General features: G+C 44.0%; 1 protein-coding gene across 1 annotated transcript in view; it reads left to right on the top strand.

Moving 5' to 3' along the window:
* TTC7A (tetratricopeptide repeat domain 7A) overlaps nt 1-19,052 on the top strand; it is a 159,963-nt gene that overhangs the window by 52,391 nt on the left and 88,520 nt on the right. The window contains exons 6-8 of the mRNA XM_007944399.1: nt 9,014-9,092; nt 10,005-10,162; nt 10,761-10,824. Coding sequence (XP_007942590.1) covers nt 9,014-9,092; nt 10,005-10,162; nt 10,761-10,824 — 301 coding nt within the window. The remainder of the gene's footprint in view (nt 1-9,013; nt 9,093-10,004; nt 10,163-10,760; nt 10,825-19,052) is intronic.

Genomic DNA, 19,052 nt, shown 5'->3' on the forward strand with positions numbered 1-19,052 from the left:
CCCAGTCGCTACTCGCCTAAGCAGGAGGTGGAACAATGTTTTGTATAGTATGTTATGCCAATTGAGCTTGATGTCCCCTGCGACTATGGTCCTAAGCCTGCAGGTTCAACTACTCGGTCCCTCTGGGTAGCTGGCTGTGACCAAGCAGTGACCACAACCTTGGGCTGTGGCAAACATTTTTTAAAAAAAGGGAAGTAGGGGTCTTGGCACATATTCTGGTATGTATATCACCACAGTTTTTTAAAAAAAGAGGAGGTCGGGGGAGAGGTAAAATAGAAAATACCAGAGTGGATTGCTCCTGATAGAAATGGGCATTGTTTCAGGAAACTTGCTTCAGTTTTATGTAAGGAAAGTGTGTGTGTGTACTGGGTCACCATCAGGGCTAGATTAAGGCATGTGAGGGCCCTAGACACTGATAATCTGTGATGCCTCTTCCCAGGCTTACTCACATATTCAAATGGGTTATATGAGTTATATATACATGTATTCCCACAGCCATGAAGATTCTGACTCATAGCAACTCCCGTTGTGTTTCTGAGGTGGTATATCTTTATAGAAGTAGATTGCCCCATCTTCTTTCCACAGAGCAGCTGGTGGGCTTGAACCACCAGCCTTCTGGTTAGCAGTCAAATGCCTTAGGCACTGTTTTGATTACTTTGTATGCTCTTAACAGAGAATACCACAAATGGGTGACTTTAACAGACAGTTTATTCTCTTACAGTTTTGGAGGCTAGAAGTCCTAGTTCAAAGTGCCAAGCTCTAAGGTACGGGGCTGGATGAAAGCCGTTGACCTTGGGCTTCAGCTCTGCCTCTTGCTCCCAGCCCACTGGAGCTAGAGGTGTCTCTTCACTTAGGCAGCTGCTGGCTGCTGAGGCTAGCAAGTCCAAGGTCGACAAATAAAATGGCACAGTCCTGATGTTACCAAACCACACGGCAGGCCACTGATTCAAGTCCATTGAGAGTCCCAAGGTTGGCAGACATGGCAGGCTGCTGAACAACGACTCAGCTACTTGCAGCATTCAAGCATGGCAAAAGCTGCTGAGACCCTTCTCAAAACTTCTTACGTACTGGAAGCAGATCATATCCCTAAGGCAGGTACTCAGCTGCTCCAGTAGATTCCACCATGGAGTTGATTACCAGTCTCATCATGGGGAATAACTACATCCAACTGCCCAGCCACTCAAAACCAGGCCTAGTCAAGTTGACACATAACCTTAACTATCATAGGCACTGTGCCACCAGAGCTCCTTATATACGTGTGTGTGTGTGTGTCTTAGCTATCCATGATGCAACTTCTGTTTAAATATGACTATATTGTAGGAAGGTTGGGCAATCTACTTCCATAGTGATACTGCCTTGGAAACCCAAGGAGGAGTTGCTGTGAGTCAGATACAAATCTATGGCAGTGAGTTTGGTTTGGTTTGGTGTACTATAGTGATTGAATGCAAAGGGAGAATATGCCATTTTAGCAGAATGATGTGAACTGGATTATGAAGTTTTTAATACATGTGAGGTACTAGGGTTTTTATTATATACCACATTTTCTACATCTTTTACAACAAAGAAAATGAGTTAGTGAACTTAGTTGCTTCAACAATCGATGTAAAATTCTGTTGATCTTCCACAACAAAAAGTGGACTTTCCCCAGTTTTGCTTTAAATGGCTCATACTTCAGTTTTGATGCTTGTTTTGTAATAAATACTATAATTATAAGTGAACAAATGAAAAGACATCATAAAAGAAAATTCAGTGATCAGAAAACAAACATTACAACAATTACTATATTTTATTTTTAGACAGATCTTACATCTGTGGCATGTTATAATTAAAAATATTTCTGTCTATTCTCTTATAAATTCTTCAGTGATTTTTGTCACAGTTAAGCTGCTAAACAATATCTACTTCCGTACAATGTCTTTTTTGAATTGTTACACACTGAATGATTTTTGAGTCTCCTTAGGGACAAAAATGAGTGTTCTGTTGTGCTGTTTGTGATCATTAAAGTTAGGAATATGCATAAAGCAATTTCAGTATTGGGAAATGCACATTGTATTTTATGTATTTTTTTTTTTACTCATGTCTACATGAGTATAATTTCTCTTTCCTGAATTTCCAAACTTAGTTCTCATATAAGAATGAAATTGTCTCACTTCTCTGTAAAGATTTGTATCTAAGTCATCGGGATAAGCCTGAACTAATTTCTTGGATGCCTTCGTGCATTCTTTATCAGGTATATCCACATTGTTTAAGAAGGAAAATCTATTCCAAAGAACTTCATACACTTTCGCCCTTCTTTTTATCCAAGATTCAGGCGTGTCAATGATAGTGTAATGTGTGGTTATGTGAAATTGATCTCTAGCCCTCAATATTTGTGGAGCATTTCCCTCACTTACTTGTTTCTTTCTGATGCTTCTGCTATGGGGAACTACTTGATAATCAATATTTGGCAGTATTTGTTTTACATGTTTTCAAAACCTTCTCTTTTATGTAAGTACTCTTACTGACTGGTAAAGATCTGTGCATGTCTTTAAATTTACTTCTGAATCTTGGGGAACTTGACTGATCTGATGAAAATGGTGCAATATATTATTCCATGTAACCAACATAAATATATGCTTGAGTGTGGTAGTTAAGTTTGTGTGTCAACTTGGCTAGGCCTGGTTGAGTGTCTGGACAGCTGAATATAATTATTCTCCATAGTAAGATTGGTAATAAACTCCATGGTAGAATGTATTGGAGCAGTTGAGTAGCTGCCTTTGGGTATGTGGTCTGCTTCTCATATATAAGAAACAGCTTTGGGAATGGTCTCCAGCTTATGGCACCTTGAATCTTGCATGTAGCCATTTCGTTGTTCAGCAGCCTGCCGTGCTCTTCTGACCTTGGGACTTTCAATGGACTTAAATTAATGGCCTGCCATATGGTTTGGTAACATTGGGACTGTGCCATTTTATTTGTCAACCTTGGGCTTGTTAGCTTCAGCAGCTAGTAGCTGTCTAAGTGAAAAGATGCCTCTAGCTTCAGTGGGCTGGGAACAAGAGGCAGAGCTGAAGCCCAAGGTCAAGGGGCTTTCACACAGCCCCTAGAGAGCCTAGCACTTTGAACTTGGACTTAAAGCCTCCCGAACTGTAAGAGAATAAATTCCTGTTTGTTAAGGCCATCCCATCATGGTATATTCTTATCAGAGTGGCACTAGATAACCAGAACACTCTAGTGTTTGCATTTTGTTGACAACATTTTCACCTTTTCTTTTGGTATCTCCTTTTTGTGTCTGGTCTTCAGTGATTTTTTCTAAGTCATCTAGAATCTGAGTGTACAATTTCAAGACTGTGCTTATTGCTACAGAATGTACTTCCTAGTGTGTGTTAGAAAGATATTTTAATACTTGATTATTGCCTAAATATATTTTAAGAACTGCCCATCAATGAGTAGAGTAACTGAACAGTAGAAAAAGTCAAATGCTCTGGATGGCAATCTACTGCACTACATCCTACAAGATTAAGTGAGTGCACAGCACATGGTATGAAAATGGCATATTCATTACGTTTTAAGATTTTCCTGTTGCAAGCCTTTATAATGCTGTGATATATTGGCAACATTGTCATAGGACTGGCCTCTGCACTTAGAAAAACCAATTTTCTAAACTTCACATAAATAGTGAAGTACTTGATTCACAATTTCTTCACTAGCAAGACCTTTTAAGCTAGTAAAATATGATAAATCATCTGTGGTAGTTAAAGTTGTGTGTCAACTTGGCTGGGCCTGGTTGATTGGCTGGGTAGCTGGGTATAGTGTTCCCTGTGATGAGACTGGTAATCAACTTCATAGTGGAATCTACTGTGAGCAACTGAGTAGCTGCCTTTGGGATATGGTCTGCTCCCAGTCTATAAGGAAAAGTCTTGGAAACGGTCTCTAGTCTTTCAGCGTGCTTGAACCCTGCATGTAGCCAAGTCGCTGTTCAACAGCCTGCCATGCCCTGCTGATCTTGGGACTTCACCTGGACTTGAATTAGTGGCCTGCCATGTTGTTTGGTAACATTGGGACTGTGCCTTTTTACTTGTCAACCTTGGGCTTGTCAGCCTTAGCAGCCAGCAGCTGTCTGAGTGAGGAAAAGCCTCCAGCTTCAGTGAACCAGGAGCAGCAGACACAGCTAAAGCCCAAGGTTGAGGGGCTTTCACCCAGCCCCTAGATTCTGGTGCTTAAAGCCTCCAGACTATAAGAGTATAAACTGTTTGTTAAAGCCATCCCATTTGTGATGTGTTCTTGTCAGAGTAGCACTAGGTAACCAAAACACCATCTGTTGGAGATATGTTTCTTAAAACAATACTTAGCTGATCTATATGAGAAAGATCAGGAGTGGATCTTCAGATAAACTAAAATACCAAGCTATACTTATTTTACTGAAAATAATTGAATTTATCACTTTTATTTTATTTTTTTATTGGGATTTAGGTGAAGATTTACAGAGCTAATTCACTTTCTGTACAGCAGTTCACATACACTTTGTCTCATGACATTGACCACAATTTACCACAGTGCAACAGCTCCCCTCCCTCTTCTTCCCGATAATTACCTCTTCCCTGTGTCCATCCCTCCATGCATTGCTGCTCCCTGAGCTATCTCCCGGTATATAAGCAGCACTTGTTTCTCCCATGATTATTCTCTCCAAGGAGTGTATCTACCTCAGGTAAATGTTCAACTCATATGCCTGTCTTTTGCTTGGCTGAAAGCCACAGGTGTGGGTTCAATTTCAGACCTGAAGGCAGTTAGGGGCCATAGTCTCAGTGGTTCCACCAGGCTCTATCGGACCAGAAAACCTGCCCCCCCCCTTTTTTTTCTCCAAATGATTTTGAATTTTGTCCACATTGTTCTTCCTCTCTATCCAGGATCTCCTACATAGATCCCCTTGCAAGTGGTTGACATTGGTAGCGGGGCACCATCTAGTTCTTCTGGTCTCATAGTCATAAAAGCTGCAGATTGGATGTGTACCAGTTGCTAGGACTGATTATATCCATGAATTTTTGGTTTTCTTCATTCTTCTTTCACATTTTGTTTTAGGCATATATGATGGGTTGCCCTTTCCTGTTACCATATTTTGAGATGTGACCTGTTCAGTTTGTGGCTAAAACTGAGCAACAAGTTCAAAGCCCCAAAAAACTTCTATTTTATGGGAAACCAAGCACTTCATTTCTTCCTCAAGAGGATAGTCCATGTTCAATGATTGTTATAATGACAGCAATAAAGCCTTTGCAAAACAGCTTTCTAATACTGACATTCTTCATTAATTTGTGTTTCCATTTTATAAGTTAAGCCACAATTATGTCTTTGGTTTGAATATGACAACATTCGATCTCTGTGAATTGAGCTGTTTTTATGTTTTTCAGTCATATTTGAGTTGCACCAATCACTAAATCCATCCATAGCAAATTGACAATTAAATGATTTAGGACTGAATGATTTACAAATCAGAAGGAAGATGGGGCAATCTACTTCCGTAGTGATACTGCCTCGGAAACCCAAGGAGGGGTCACTATGAGTCGGGTCCGACTCGACGGCACATAACAACAAGAACAATAACAATTTACAAACAAAACAATATACAGAGTTGACTGATGGAGAATACAGGAGCCACTCCCTGTTACAATTTTCACCATTAGCTTTGCACCCTAGAAATACATTCTGGTTATAGAATCTTGTTTGTTTACTATCCGTAAATTTTTTACACAAATTTTCAAATGTTCCACTGTGATGTTGACAATCAAGTAAGTGGCTCTCTTTTGATCTAGTAATTTGTATCACTAGAAGAAAAATTATTCCACAAAGCAGGATCTGTATTGCTGTTTTTTATGGGATCTTCAGATGTGACAATTTCAGATTCAAAAATAATTTCATTTTCTATACCATTGTTAATTTTTTTTTAACTACAGCAAGGAATGGATACAGAATTTGGAACAAACTCTGTTATATTCATATTGCTATTAATTTCAGCCCTAGCAGTAGTAATACAGTGATTTGCATTCATTAAATGCTAGTGTTCAATGGAGGATATCTCCTCTGATTCATTACGTTTCAAAAAGGAAGTTAATTTTGGAACTGTCTTTAGGGATTCACAAATCCTTTTCTTTTTATCTTCTGCAAGCTTTCGTTTTTGTACTCCACTTAGTGTTGCCATTTCATTTTTCCTGGATATAAAATTCCATCACTTTTTAAATTTGTTTCTACCGAGGCAAACTCATTTAAATAACTGAAAATAAGTAAAATTTATAAAATGAAACTTCCGTTTGAATTTGGGCATTAGCACAAAAATTCATATTTGAAAATTAGTTAAGTAAAAAACATTGATTTGTAACACATGATTTTGTGCTTCAGGTCTGAGATAGTTAAAAGAAGTATAGTACTTACAAGGCAATCAGAAGTGATTTCTTTCATTTGTTGTACAAGATTGTTGGCGGCCCTTTGCAGAGTTCCACAAATGTTTTTCATCTTGAAATAATACTTAAAATATTTGCACATTTACTTTCCATCCTTTGATACTGCATTTTTATTGTTCATTGGCCTACTACAGATACCCAATGGAGATGAGAGTGATTGCAGAGAGCATGATACAAATACAAGGGTCTGCTCAATCTGAAGATGTGTTTTAGTTAGCATTGTGTAGGTCAAGACCAGATATGTCACAAGTCATGTTATTATAGTGCTGCTGGAAGATTCTTACATGGTCAACCAGAGAGAACTGAATGCGAGGTTATACCCAGTCAATCCAAAATGGAAAAGAAAATATAATTGTTACTATTCACAAAATTTGTAAAATGTACATTTTGTATGTGGAATTGTTCAATTCCCATATTTGAAGATACGTATGTAATTGATGTAACAATAGCTCCATTTTTCCATGAGCAAGTTTGTTTTGCAAGTCATAACAATATCAAACAATTTTTTAAAAGAAAGACTTTCTGAAGGGAAATGGAAAATAAGATACGTGTATATAATTTTTATTGTCTAAATAGTCATTAATTTTCTCTAGAAATTGCTGTTTCCTTACAGGGAGATATGTAAATATTCTGGTGAAACAGAAATGTAATATTCTGATAAATGTCCTTTCTTGATTTCTTGGAGGATGAATTTAGAAGCACACTCATTGTTGCAAAACAGAAACATATTTTACACAATATCTAAATATTGAACTTATTGATGTGCCTAATGCCTTGTTTAATAGCATATATAGAATAATATCAAGCATTGTGTCTCAATGCAGCAGACAATTAAAAATGAAGCTCATCTGGTACATAAATTAAAACTTTTCCTGTAGATAAAAATTTGTATTTCTGGTTTTTTTTTTTTTTTTTTTGGACATTTGTATGTTAGTATTACGTTAAATAGGAGCTCTGGTAGCATAGTGCCTGAGGCACTTGACTGCTAACCAGAAGGCTGGTGTTTCAAAGCCAACAGCCACTCCTTGGAAGGAAGGTTGGGCAATCTACTTGCATAGTGATACTGCCTTGGAAACCCAAGGAGGGGTCACTGTGAGTCGGGGCTGACTCAATGGCACATAACAACAACAACAACATTATGTTAAATTGTTGCCTGTGTTAGTATCATATTAAATGTAGACTAGATTATGTCTGCATGTATGCCAAACATTAAGTTATAAATATTATAGTTTAAAAAAACTTAGGACATAGCTCTATTTGTAAATGCTATACCGTTGAAAAAAAAATAATAATAACTTGATTGGATTTATTGTAATGGTCAACTTATTCAGCTTCCTTCATTTTTATATATCATCTGGAACTTGAATGCTTATTAGTTGTTTACCAGGACAAATGTAAGTGTTTTGTATGATGGCAAAGATCATGGCTGGAGTCTCTGGATCAGCAGATGTGGTTATACAAGACAGTTCTCTCAAAATGGACCAGAGACCTGTTATCTATTAATATAATCTGCCCTTGCCAAGTTGGATCCAGTTGCATATTTGGTGAATGTTGCAAGAATTACAACAGCCCACTCCCACCTCTTGTTTGTTAGAAAAAAATACTGTAATCCCAAGAGAACTGCCAAGATTAGGAGTTTAAGTTATACAGGAGGGAACCGTAGGAGACATGGAGCGAAGGTGTTGAAGTGGTAGGGGCTTCACAGCTCAAACAACCTTGCACGTAGGTGCCCTCGTAACCCTGTGTGAGCTTTATTTTGAGCCAGCACATTCTCACTCACCAGAGCTGGTGTCAATTTCATTTAGTGCCCTGCCAGTTCCCTTCCACTGTGGCATTCACTTTTCCTTGTGTCCTGTCTACTTGGCATCTAAGGGTCTTTGCTGTGAACAACTGGTGTCCTGTGTTTTATTGATGACCTAAGCACGTGTTTGACTTGCTTACTGGGTAATCCATCCCTGGTCACCATGTAAAATGTTTTTCTTACTGTGTGTCACACTTTTGAAAGCTTGAAAAATGTTTCCAGGCATAGAGGGCTGACTGGTGGGGTTGGTGAGCCTAGCCTGGGTGCCCACCTAAGCCTGAGATGATATGGGTCAGCCTGGCTTGAAGGGATTGAGAGATGAGGATGGGTTCAGATACTGGAATTGATTGGTTGCAGTGGGTGAAAAAGGAGAATTTGAGGCTGACTCAAGTGAAAAATGTCTGACACCAGCCCAAGGTTCTTGGGCCAAGATAATAACATTTTGTTTGAAATACTGTCTTTGTCCCTTTCTGGTGGTAAACCAGAAGCCTGGATTTTAGGGTTGCTTTGAAGGAGAAAGGCTCCTTCCTATTCTCTGATCGTTAACTTCACAGGCTGTGAGCATTCCAGTATTTCAACTCTGACTTTCATTTCCATTATTATTTTCAAATAAAGCTCCTTCCTAGTGTCTACTTGTTTCATTCTGTTGTACATAGATAGAGTCACTATGAGTTGGAGATGACTTGATGGCACCTAACAACAACCTACTGCCTGCAGGTTTGATGAAGATGTCTTTGTGGAAACTAGGCTGCTAATGATCCTGCTTTTGCTGTTCTCTCACTAGGAACATTGTGAAAGGCATGAGAGAGCTCCGGGAGGTCCTGAGGACTGTGGAGACCAAAGCAACCCAGAACTTCAAAGTGGTAACTTGGAGGTGGCCCTGGGGCTGGGGCTGGTGCTGGCTGGGGCTCAGTTATTCAGGGGTCAGATTTCAATGGGAGACAACGAAAGTCCTGGCAGGCAGCCCCTGACCCAGCGATGGCAATATATTGCCTGTTTGCTTCTCTTCTCCCCATCTATGCTCGTGACAGACACTGTTAATCAGTCTCAGCCCTCTTTCCCACTGGGCATGGGAAGTACCCTCTGCATCCTTCTTGTCCCAGCATAGTACCTATCCCTAGCGTTGATGAGAGTAGAAACCTCTAGCTCTCCCTTCCCTGAGCAAAACTGTGTCTCACAGGGTGGTGTGCTAGTTCTTAAGGATCTGTTTGTGATTTGGCTGAGAAACATTGACATTGCTATCCTGTCGTAACTCAGACCTACTTTTTAGGCCCTGATGTTGTTGTTGTTGTTGTTATTTGCCATCGAGTCAGCCCCGACTCCTAGCGACCCCTCCTTGGTCCTGATGTTAGTTCACCCAAAATCGGAACCACCACTGCTTCTAGCTCTAGCATTTTCAGTCAGGTAACAGTCGCAACTTCTGGCAGAGAGAGTGGTATGCACCTGTGGCTTTATGCTTTTCTCCAACTCTGCAAGGGCCTGATGAGTACTCAGAGCTGTGTTAGGCTCCATGAATTTAGGAGGAGGAGGAAACATACCTCTTGTCTAGGAGAAGAGATAAGGTAAAAAATTAATGTAGCGCTTGTTCAAGGCAGCCAAAGGGTGGGGCCGTGCTCTGGGAACTGAGTAGCAAGGCAGGTCTTTGGGAGTGGAGTAGTGGAGCCGTACGTTGTAAGGCGGGCAGGTTTGACAGTGGTGGGAGGAGGGCATTCTAGGCCCTATCGGAGAAGAGCGACATGGTTCCTGGGTCTCAGTTCTTCCCTTTCTTCCTGTAGATGGCAGCCAAGCATCTCGCAGGGGTCCTGCTCCACTCCCTGAGTGAGGAGTGCTACTGGAGCCCTCTGTCCCAGCCTCTGCCCGAGTTCATGAGCAAGGAGGAAAATTCCTTCATTACACAGGCCCTTCGGAAACCTCATCTCTACGAAGGAGACAAGTAAGCTCTGCCTGCCCCGCTGGACCACGCCAGCCTCATGTTCACACTCTGCATCTAATCCCTGCTCCTAGCCCCTCTCCCTGCCCCATGCCATCTTCCAGCCACCATCCAGTTCGTGGCCAGGCAGGCCCTTTGGGGTCAGCAGCCGCCAAGGAGGGTAGAGAAGGCAAGTCTTAGAGTGGGGGCTGGAGGTGAGGGAGAACCCTGTAAGGCTTCCACAGGCCAAACAAATTACTTGGCGGTTATCTGCCTTCCTAGTAGTCTCTCTTATTTGTGCCAGTAAGTGAAGGCTGGACCTGTGACCAACCAGGCAGAGTCACTTTCTTACTAGTCCCACTCCTTGCCCAGCCCTCCTACATTTGGGTGGGTGCTGGAGGGGACATCCATTATGCCAGAGAATCTGCTGTATGATAATGTGTAACATAATGTGTAACTCTGGCATGTTTAAGAGCTGCAGACAGCATCTGGTACCTGTGAATTATGCAGGAGAGGGTCACCTTACCAGGGCTGGTGCTGACTCCGGGGCAGAAGGGCCAGGTGGTGGGGCCAGCAGGGCTGCTTCGTTGTTGGAGCCAGGGCTGCTGTTTCTATCTTTCAGCCTCTACTGCCCAAAGGATAACATCGAGGAAGCGCTCCTGCTGCTCCTCATCAGTGAGTCCATGGTAAGCCTCAGGGGGTCCTCAGGAACTTTGGACCCTGTGGGCTGGGGATGCGGGCTTCAGGCACTCGCTGCTAGATCCCAGCAAAGCTCTGTCTCCCAGGGGTGTCCCTGAACAAGGAGCTTCTTGGACCTACTCCCCCACACAAGGGGCAAGTCTCACTCACAAGGTTTGGGCCTGGGTGCTCAGGCCTGCATTTGGGGGCCCAGGACCTGCTGCCAGATGAATAGGGATTGAGGGAGACCACCTCTTCTGAGATGACAGAAAAAGAACGTCAAGCAGTCAGCAGTATGTGTTGATCAGCCCTGTGCTAGGTGCTGTGACAGACAGGAGCCAGTGGCAGGAACAGGAGCTTTGGAGGCAGAGGTCTATATTCAGGGTCCATCCAACTCTGCCTCCCATTAGCTGAGGGTTGTTAGTTAGCAAGTCACTTAATCTCAGTGAGCCTCAGTTTCCTGGGCTGTCAAATGACAGTAACTCAGAGGTCATTGTGCTGACAGGAGGAACTCAGTTGTTCATTGAGTTGCTGTTTAGTGAGTATCTGCTTAGTGCCAGGCCCTCTTCTAGATGCCAGAGATGCAACAGCAAACAAAACTGAGAAAACTCCCTGCCTATGTGGAACTTACATTCTAATGAGGGGAGGTGGACAGTATATTATTATGTAAAACATCCAGTGTATCAGTGTGTACATGCTATAGAAAAAGAGCAGAGGAGGGAATGAGAGGTCTAGACAACACACACATAGAATGCTGGGTAGATATGTTCACGAGACCTGCCTGCTGTGCCCTGGGCAGAGATATAAGGCAAATAGCCATAGTACCAGGCAGTGGTGGCCAAGTACCCCACAGTGCTCCCAGCACAAAGTGCTTTGTTGTTCAGAGAAGCAGGGGAACTGTGTGGTTGGGTGGTCCAGGAGGTGGTGAGATCAAAAGCAGATGGGGCTGATTCAAGGTGGGGAGAGCGGCAGGGACAGCAGAAACTGACTGGAGGTGAGGTCCCCTGACAGAGGGGCCTAGAGAATGTGTGAGGGTAGCCAGCAAAGTGAGGTTCTTTACCTGCATCTGGAAGCAGTGGGTAGAAGTGAAGATTAAGAAACAAAAACCCTATGAAAGGAACTCCTCAACAGCCAGGAGTGATGTTCCTCTGTATATCTGGAACCACATGAGGCAGAGCTTAGGTAGAGAACTGTAGTCAGGGGGTTGCTTCTGGCTCAGTAAGTCTCCTGGCAGGTAGACAGGAAGAGGGATGCTGGAGTATGTTAGGCCAGGGTGAAAAAATGGACTCCTTCCACCAGCCAGCCCTAGCCATTTAGGGTCCGAGAGTTCCTGTGAAGGGGCATGGATGTGCTTGTGAGGTGGGTGAGTGGTTGCTCAAGGACATAGCTGGTTGAGCAGATGTGGAGATAGAAGTACTGTATCACTCAGTGTTCTCCAGGGAAATGGAACCAATAGGATATGTGTGTGTGTGTATGTGTACGTGTATGTATATGTGTATGTGTACATATATATATAGAGAGAGGGGTGGATTTATTTTAAAAGATTGCTTCCCATAATTGTAGGGCCTGGCAAGTCCAAAATCTGCAGGCCAGGCTACAAACTGGATACTCAGACAGGATATTCATATTATAATCTTGAGGCAAAAAGTTTTCTGCCTGAAGAAACCTTAGTGTTTGCTCTAAGGGTCTTCAACTGATTGGCTGAGGCCCACCCACATTGCGTAGAATAATGTGCTTCAGTTAGAGTCAACAGATTCAAATGGTAATCATGTCTACAAAATACTTTCACAACCACATCTAAACTAGTGTTTCACCAAACAGCTGGGCATCATAGCCTAGCCAAACCAAACCAAAAACCAAACTCACTGCCGATCAGTCAGATCCAACTCATAGCAACTCCTCCTTGGGTTTCCGAGGCAGTATCACTACAGAAGTAGATTGCGCAACCTTCCTTCCAAGGAGTGGCTGGTGGGTTTGAACCACCAGCCTTCTGTTTAGCAGTCAAATGCCTTAGGCACTATGCCGCCAGAGCTCCTTAGCCTAGCCAAGTTGACATAAAGTTAACCATCACGGGGACCCAAGTGGCAGATCTGATTTTCATAGGAGAACAGTGAACTTTTCACGGAAAATGGGCCCTGACTCTGATCACACTCTGAACCCTTGTTTCTAATTATGGAACCCCAGACCAACACCCCTCCCTGCCCCTACACATCCACTTGGGTTGGCTGTGTCACACCTTCTCCCTTAAGTGAGACCATACTGCAGTCACCTGTCTCAGGAAACATGGGTGGGTCATCATTGTCACCCTCGTATGCTGAGGATTACAGTGTAGTTCACAAGTGGGTGGTAAAAAAGGTGAAAACAGGAATTTCTTCTAGGTTCTTTCTCTGCCAGTTTCTAAACTGATGATCTCATTTAGGCAGGCATTATGCTGATCCAGTTTGCAATTGTGGATGACCTATAAAATCAACAGTTTCATATGGTTCAGTCTAAAACTGATGGGTTCCCATTTTACAGATTAGAAAAGTACGGTCTATCATCTGTGTGAGACTAAGCAGTCAACATTTACTCTAAAGCAAAGATGAGAAGGCAAGGGTGCAGGGAAACTAGAGTCCTAGAAACGGGACAACCTGAATGAAAATAATGAGAAAGTTGATACACCATGAAAAATGTAACCTATATCACAGAATAAATTGTGTAGAAATGTTAAATGGGAACCTGGTTTGGTGTGTAAACTTTCACCAAGCACACAATAAAATATTTTTTAAATGAAGTGAAGTCTAGAATGGGTATGCATCTTGGCCCTGACCACACACTAATAAGTTTTGCAGTCATGATTCAAACCATGTCAATCTCCCTAAATAGCCTCCAAAGCACAGGACATGGAGCCCTGGCTCCTGGGTTTCAGTCCTGATTCTACCATTTACAAACTGCTCCGATCCTCTGGTTTTTCATCTGTAAAAGGGGTGAGAAGGTAATTTTGAGGATTAAATGTGATGAGGCTTGGGGAGGGTTTTGTAAATGGGGAGATGCTCGTCTGTGTGAGAATTGTCGTCGTTTTTATCCTCAGCAGGGACTGAAGCTCCATTTTCGGTGGCCTCTGCTTGATCTGAGTCCCCAGAACTCAGAATTCTGGTGCCTTTTCATTAAAGTTGTTGTCCCCCCAAATCCTGAAGCTGATCAATATTTCAAAGTGGAGAGTGGCCTTTTACTGAAAAGTAGCCCACACTTGGACCCCAAGGTGAAGTTTTCCTAAATACAAGGTTTCCCTTCAAGCAGATCTGTCCTTTTGCAAAAAGAGGTGTAAATGGCTTTCTGGCCTGCCCAGGAGGCTCAGGGGAGTCCAGGCCAGCTGGCTGTGAAGGTGTCCTGGGAAGGTCCTGTAGGACATAAGGCAGATAAATTGTTCATATGCTGTTTTCACTGTAGCTCATAGGGACACCTCTCACATTTCTGGCTTGTTCGTTTCCTCTTCTTCATACCCAGCCTGTCAGACATGTAGAAACTTCAGGAGTTTGGGGCAGAGTATTGGTGATGGACTTAGCTTTGCTGTCTCATCTACAGAGGCTTTCTACCTGGGAGCTGGATTTGTCCTCTGGCTTGAAGCTGGTTTTCAGGGTGACCAGACTTCCTCTGGCTTCTCTCCTGCCCTTGTTTTGCATTCTTCTTCCTTCCCTCCAGTCCCATTTTTAATCAGGGATGGAACTAGGGTATCCCAGACTCCTGCACAGATCCCTCAGCTGAACCCTGAGGCTCAGCCTGGGCTCCATGGAGCCATAGGTTTCCCTCATCTCCCTTTAATGGTGGCTAAGTTTGATTACAGATGGTGCCTGGAGGAGAAACCTAGAACAGCAGCTGGCTGCCTTGACTTCTCCTTGTATTCTTCTACTACCTGCAGGATTCAGGTATCAGGTATTTCCCAGGGTGCCTGCATGGCTGTAGTAAAAGCTATTCTAGTTCAGCCAGCGTAGGAGGTATAGTAATCATAGTTCCTCACCTAGGGGACTGCCAGAGCAGCTGCTCCAGGAAGGGAGCATGCCAGCCCCTATTTTGTGGTTTGGTACCCAGAGCAGTAGCTGCATGGAGTCTACATGTGGGGCTGGTCCCTTAGACATGGTTTTTGCTAAGGGCAGAATGTGTGTGATCAGAATGAATGAGGAAACCATTGTCTTTCAAGAGGTAAATAGAAGTGCTTTTATGGGAATGCAAGTTATCACTGGTTAGATTGGTGTTTTAGATCCAGTTTTGAGGTTTCCAGGCCAAAAGGGCGTTTTGAAATCTATCCAGCCATTAATCCACTCATCTACCCACCCATACGGTCTCATTTGAGCAGCTGCAATGTGCTGGGCTTATGCTAAGCACTGGAGATACAATGAACATTTCAACATAGCCCCTGCCCCAGAGGAACTATCCCCTAGTACGGTATATGGCCAGGGATATGGAGGAAATCCTGATCACAAAAGCAAAAGGAATTATCCCAATCCACTGAACCCCAAACACAAATGGTAGTTTTTGAAAGAATCATATTTCAATCATCCTGACTTTCTCAGTCAGGGAACCAGGAGGTACTGGCTTTTTTTTTTTTTTTTTTTGTCATTTCAAAACTGCTCATTATGGCATAAAAATATGTGTGAAAGCAAGCTGAATCTTGGATCCCCATTTCATTCAGCTAGGGTGACTTTACTGCTGGTGTCAGGCTCTTGGAAACTGAAAGGGTATGGATACCTGGTTTGGAATGTGGATGGGGTGGTATGGGCCAAGCTTCTGGGTTCTGAGACCCCAGACTTTGTGTCTGCCCAACACTGGGCATCTCGCCCCTGAAATCTTTAACTTACCATTCACTGCCTAGGTGACCCTGCACAAGTTTCTTACCTCCCTGAGCCTCAGTTTCCTCATTTGGAAGTGGGGCTGATGGGGCCTTTTTTGGAGAAGTTTGATGGATTAGGTAAGAAACTAAACATGGAGGTACCTTGTACATTGTGGATGTACAGTGAATTTTCAGTTTGTCCTGATAAGCACTTGGTTCTGACTCAATCATTTTAGAAAACAAGTTCAGATTGTAATGTTGTTGTTGTTGTTGTTGTTGTTGTTGTTATGTGTCATCGAGTTGGACCCGACTCATAACAACCCCTCCTTGGGTTTCCAAGGCAGTATCACTACAGAAGTAGATTGCCCCATCTTCCTTCCGTCAGATTGTGATAGGGAAAAAAGATTGGTTTGAGGATACCAGTCTGGTTTTTTTTAAAGTGCTTCCTGGGCTTGATTCCATTTGGGATTTGGCAGATGAGCACAGTTTGTTCCAGCTTCTGGCACCTGATGTGTTCTAACACAAGCCCTGCTCTCCTGAAGGCTATGGCTGAGGAAGGGTCTAATACTGTGCCAGCTTGAGCTGCTCCAAGTACCGTGCACAGGAGGAGGGAGAGCCTGTCTCCCTCATCGGCAGGAAGGGCTGTGATTTCTGACATGGCAGACAGTGGGAGCTGGTGTGGGCCTGGTCCGGGTCGCTGAATAAATGGGACAGACACATCACAGAGCATGTTATTTCTTGGCTGTGCGGACTGGCAGCTCCAGAGCCTGTGGTAATTAATGTCTGCTGAAGGGGGCTGACAGCAGCTGAGGATTGCAACGTCCTCCAGGGAGGGGGCCCTGCAGGGAGGGGGCCGTGTGGCGCAGATGTATTCCCGGGAGCCGAAGGGGCAGCAGGCCCTGAGGCTGCTCCAGGGCCTATAGAGAGGCAGTATCTGAGAGTCAGGCCTTGGACAGGAAGCTGCTAAGAAGCATGTCCTCTGCAGAGGAGCATCACCCAAGGTCTGAGCAGGAAATCCCAGCCTTGTGTTTCAATTTGGTTCTTTAGTCCTGGGGCTTCTGATGGCACTGACGTGTACCTCTTGGATACCTCCTTGGAGGCAAGGAAAGAGCCAAGGTATGAAGTCAGGCTGCCTGGGTTCCAGTCAGGTCTTAGTCCCCTCTGTGTATTCTGTGGGCAGCTCCCCTGACCTCCCTGAACTTCCCTCAGCCTTTTCATCTGTCAAATTAGAATGATAGTGCCTGGCAGTCTTTGTGAGAATTATGAGAGGCCACTTGCAAAGAACTCTACAGAGTTAGTTCCCTTTCCTTCTTGTAACTGGAGCCTTGTGCATGTACAGAATTAGGAGAAACAGGACTGGGCCAAGTAAAGGTCAGCACCAGCGGAGGCCCAGAACTGAGCTTGCATCTGGCTGGGTTGGAAGAAGAGCTGGCAGAGAGGGGCCCGGGAGGCAGCTAGAGCACAGGGCAGAGGCTCAGCCCCAACTCCCTAAGACCTTGTGTTAGTTAGTTCACCTTCTGGGGTTCAGTCTCCTTGTCTGCAAAGGACAATCGGTGGTATCATCCCCGCCTGCTCCACAGGGTCACTGTGAGGCCTATGAGATGCTGGACGTGAAGATTCAGCTCCTGAAAGGGTAATGCGTGACATGCTCAATAATCATAAGGGATGACTGTTTGGACAAGAGTTGTCTCAACCTCAGGTTTCATGAGATCCAGTCTGCCTAGAGAAACAGATTCTCTGCCCCTGCACTGATTTACTTCATGTATTACTGTCCAAAGACCAGAAATGGGTCATGCTGGCAAAGATGAGCTGTTGGCTGATGGGGGCATGAGGAGCATTGTTGGATACCTTTGCTCCTTCTGACCTGCTGGAAGCCTGAGGCAAATCTTCCTTACTCTAGAAGAGGCTAGAACAGCCTGGACCTCAAGGATCACTGCATGAGCCCTGGGATTAAATGCCTAGGTTAAGGGAGTCACTGAAAGCAGTGCATCCACTGAGGTGAGGAGCTAGGAGGTAGGCAGGAGGGTTATGATAGTCAACTCACTAGGCTGAGAGAAACCAAGAGGGGATATTCTGCCATTATTCCTAGAAGAAACCAAAAAACCAAACTCACTGCTGTGGAGTTGGATCCGACTCATCGTGACCCCTCCTTGGGTTTCTGAGGCGGTATCACTACAGAAGTAGATTGCCCAACCTTCTATCCGAGGAGTGGGTGGTGGGTTTGAACCGCCAGGCTTCTGGTTAGCAGTCAAATGCCTTAGGCACTAACACAGTTAAGTGCTTGACTACTAGCTGAAAGTTTGGCAATTTGAATATACACAGAGATGCCTTGGAAGAACGGCCTGGTGATCTGCTTCTTAAAGGTCACAGCCTTGTAAACCTCATGGGGCAATTCTAAGTTCTACTCTACTCTGCACCCACAGGGTTCCCATGAGTTGAAATTGACCTGAGGCAACTAACAAGAATTAAGGAGGGTGACAGCAAAAACATTTAGTATGGGTGCATTGCTTGACAGGTCACAGGTGCATTCAGTCTGTCACTATTTGGTCAGGAGGGTTTCCTCGCAAAGAGGTTATTTAAATGGTGGAAGGAAAGAATGTGGCTGAGAGAAGGGGGAGCTGGTTCTTGGCCTGAGGATAGTGAAGGAAGGGAGCAAGACAGCTGGAGCAGTGCCTAAACAAGTGTCTGAGACCTTGTCCTCTGAGGCTTCCTCTGGCCTGGAGCTACACATGCATTTCTACCGTATTGTGCCAACAGCCCCCACAACTTCCTTCTTTCTGCCCAGTTGCATTGGTTACGTACACAGTTGCTGCCCAGCAATCACCTGGGAGCATGTATTTCACAGCAGCTCTGCCCCAAAGCCATAGTAACCACAGGAAGCAAACTTCTGCTTTTGATGTTCCTTCTCTAGGGATCCATGCTTTGCTCTTGGCCCAGGTGGGAGGGAGCTCACACAAGGCTCCTTCCCTCTTGGCTTGGTCTTGGTCTTGTTGTTGTTGTTGTTATGTGCCGTCGAGTCAGACCTGACTCATAGCGACCCTTCCTTGGGTTGCCGAGGCAGTATCACTACGGAAGTAGATTGCCCACCCTTCCTTCTGAGGAGTGGCTGGTGGGTTTGAACCACCAGCATTTTGGTTAGTAGTTAAATGCCTTAGGCACTATGCTACCAGAGCTCTTAGGACCTAATTAATGCCCAGTTCTGGAAACCCACCCCTCTCTGCCCTAGACAGACATTAGAGGTCCTGTTCTCTCTCAAGGTCAAGGTCTCTGGTAGACAGAAGGACAATTCCATGCCAGGCACAGAATTTGTTCTCCCTCAAATGTCACTTGTTTAGCAAATGTGGACTGTGTGAAGTTCTCTGTGTGAGCACTGTGCTGGAGCTGGGAAATCTGGAGATGCACATGACAGAGTCACAGTCCTTGTTCTTG

The sequence above is a fragment of the Orycteropus afer genome, unplaced genomic scaffold (genome assembly GCF_000298275.1).
Source record: "Orycteropus afer afer isolate SDZICR_OR568_19922 unplaced genomic scaffold, OryAfe1.0 scaffold00124, whole genome shotgun sequence".
Lineage (NCBI taxonomy): Eukaryota > Metazoa > Chordata > Mammalia > Tubulidentata > Orycteropodidae > Orycteropus > Orycteropus afer.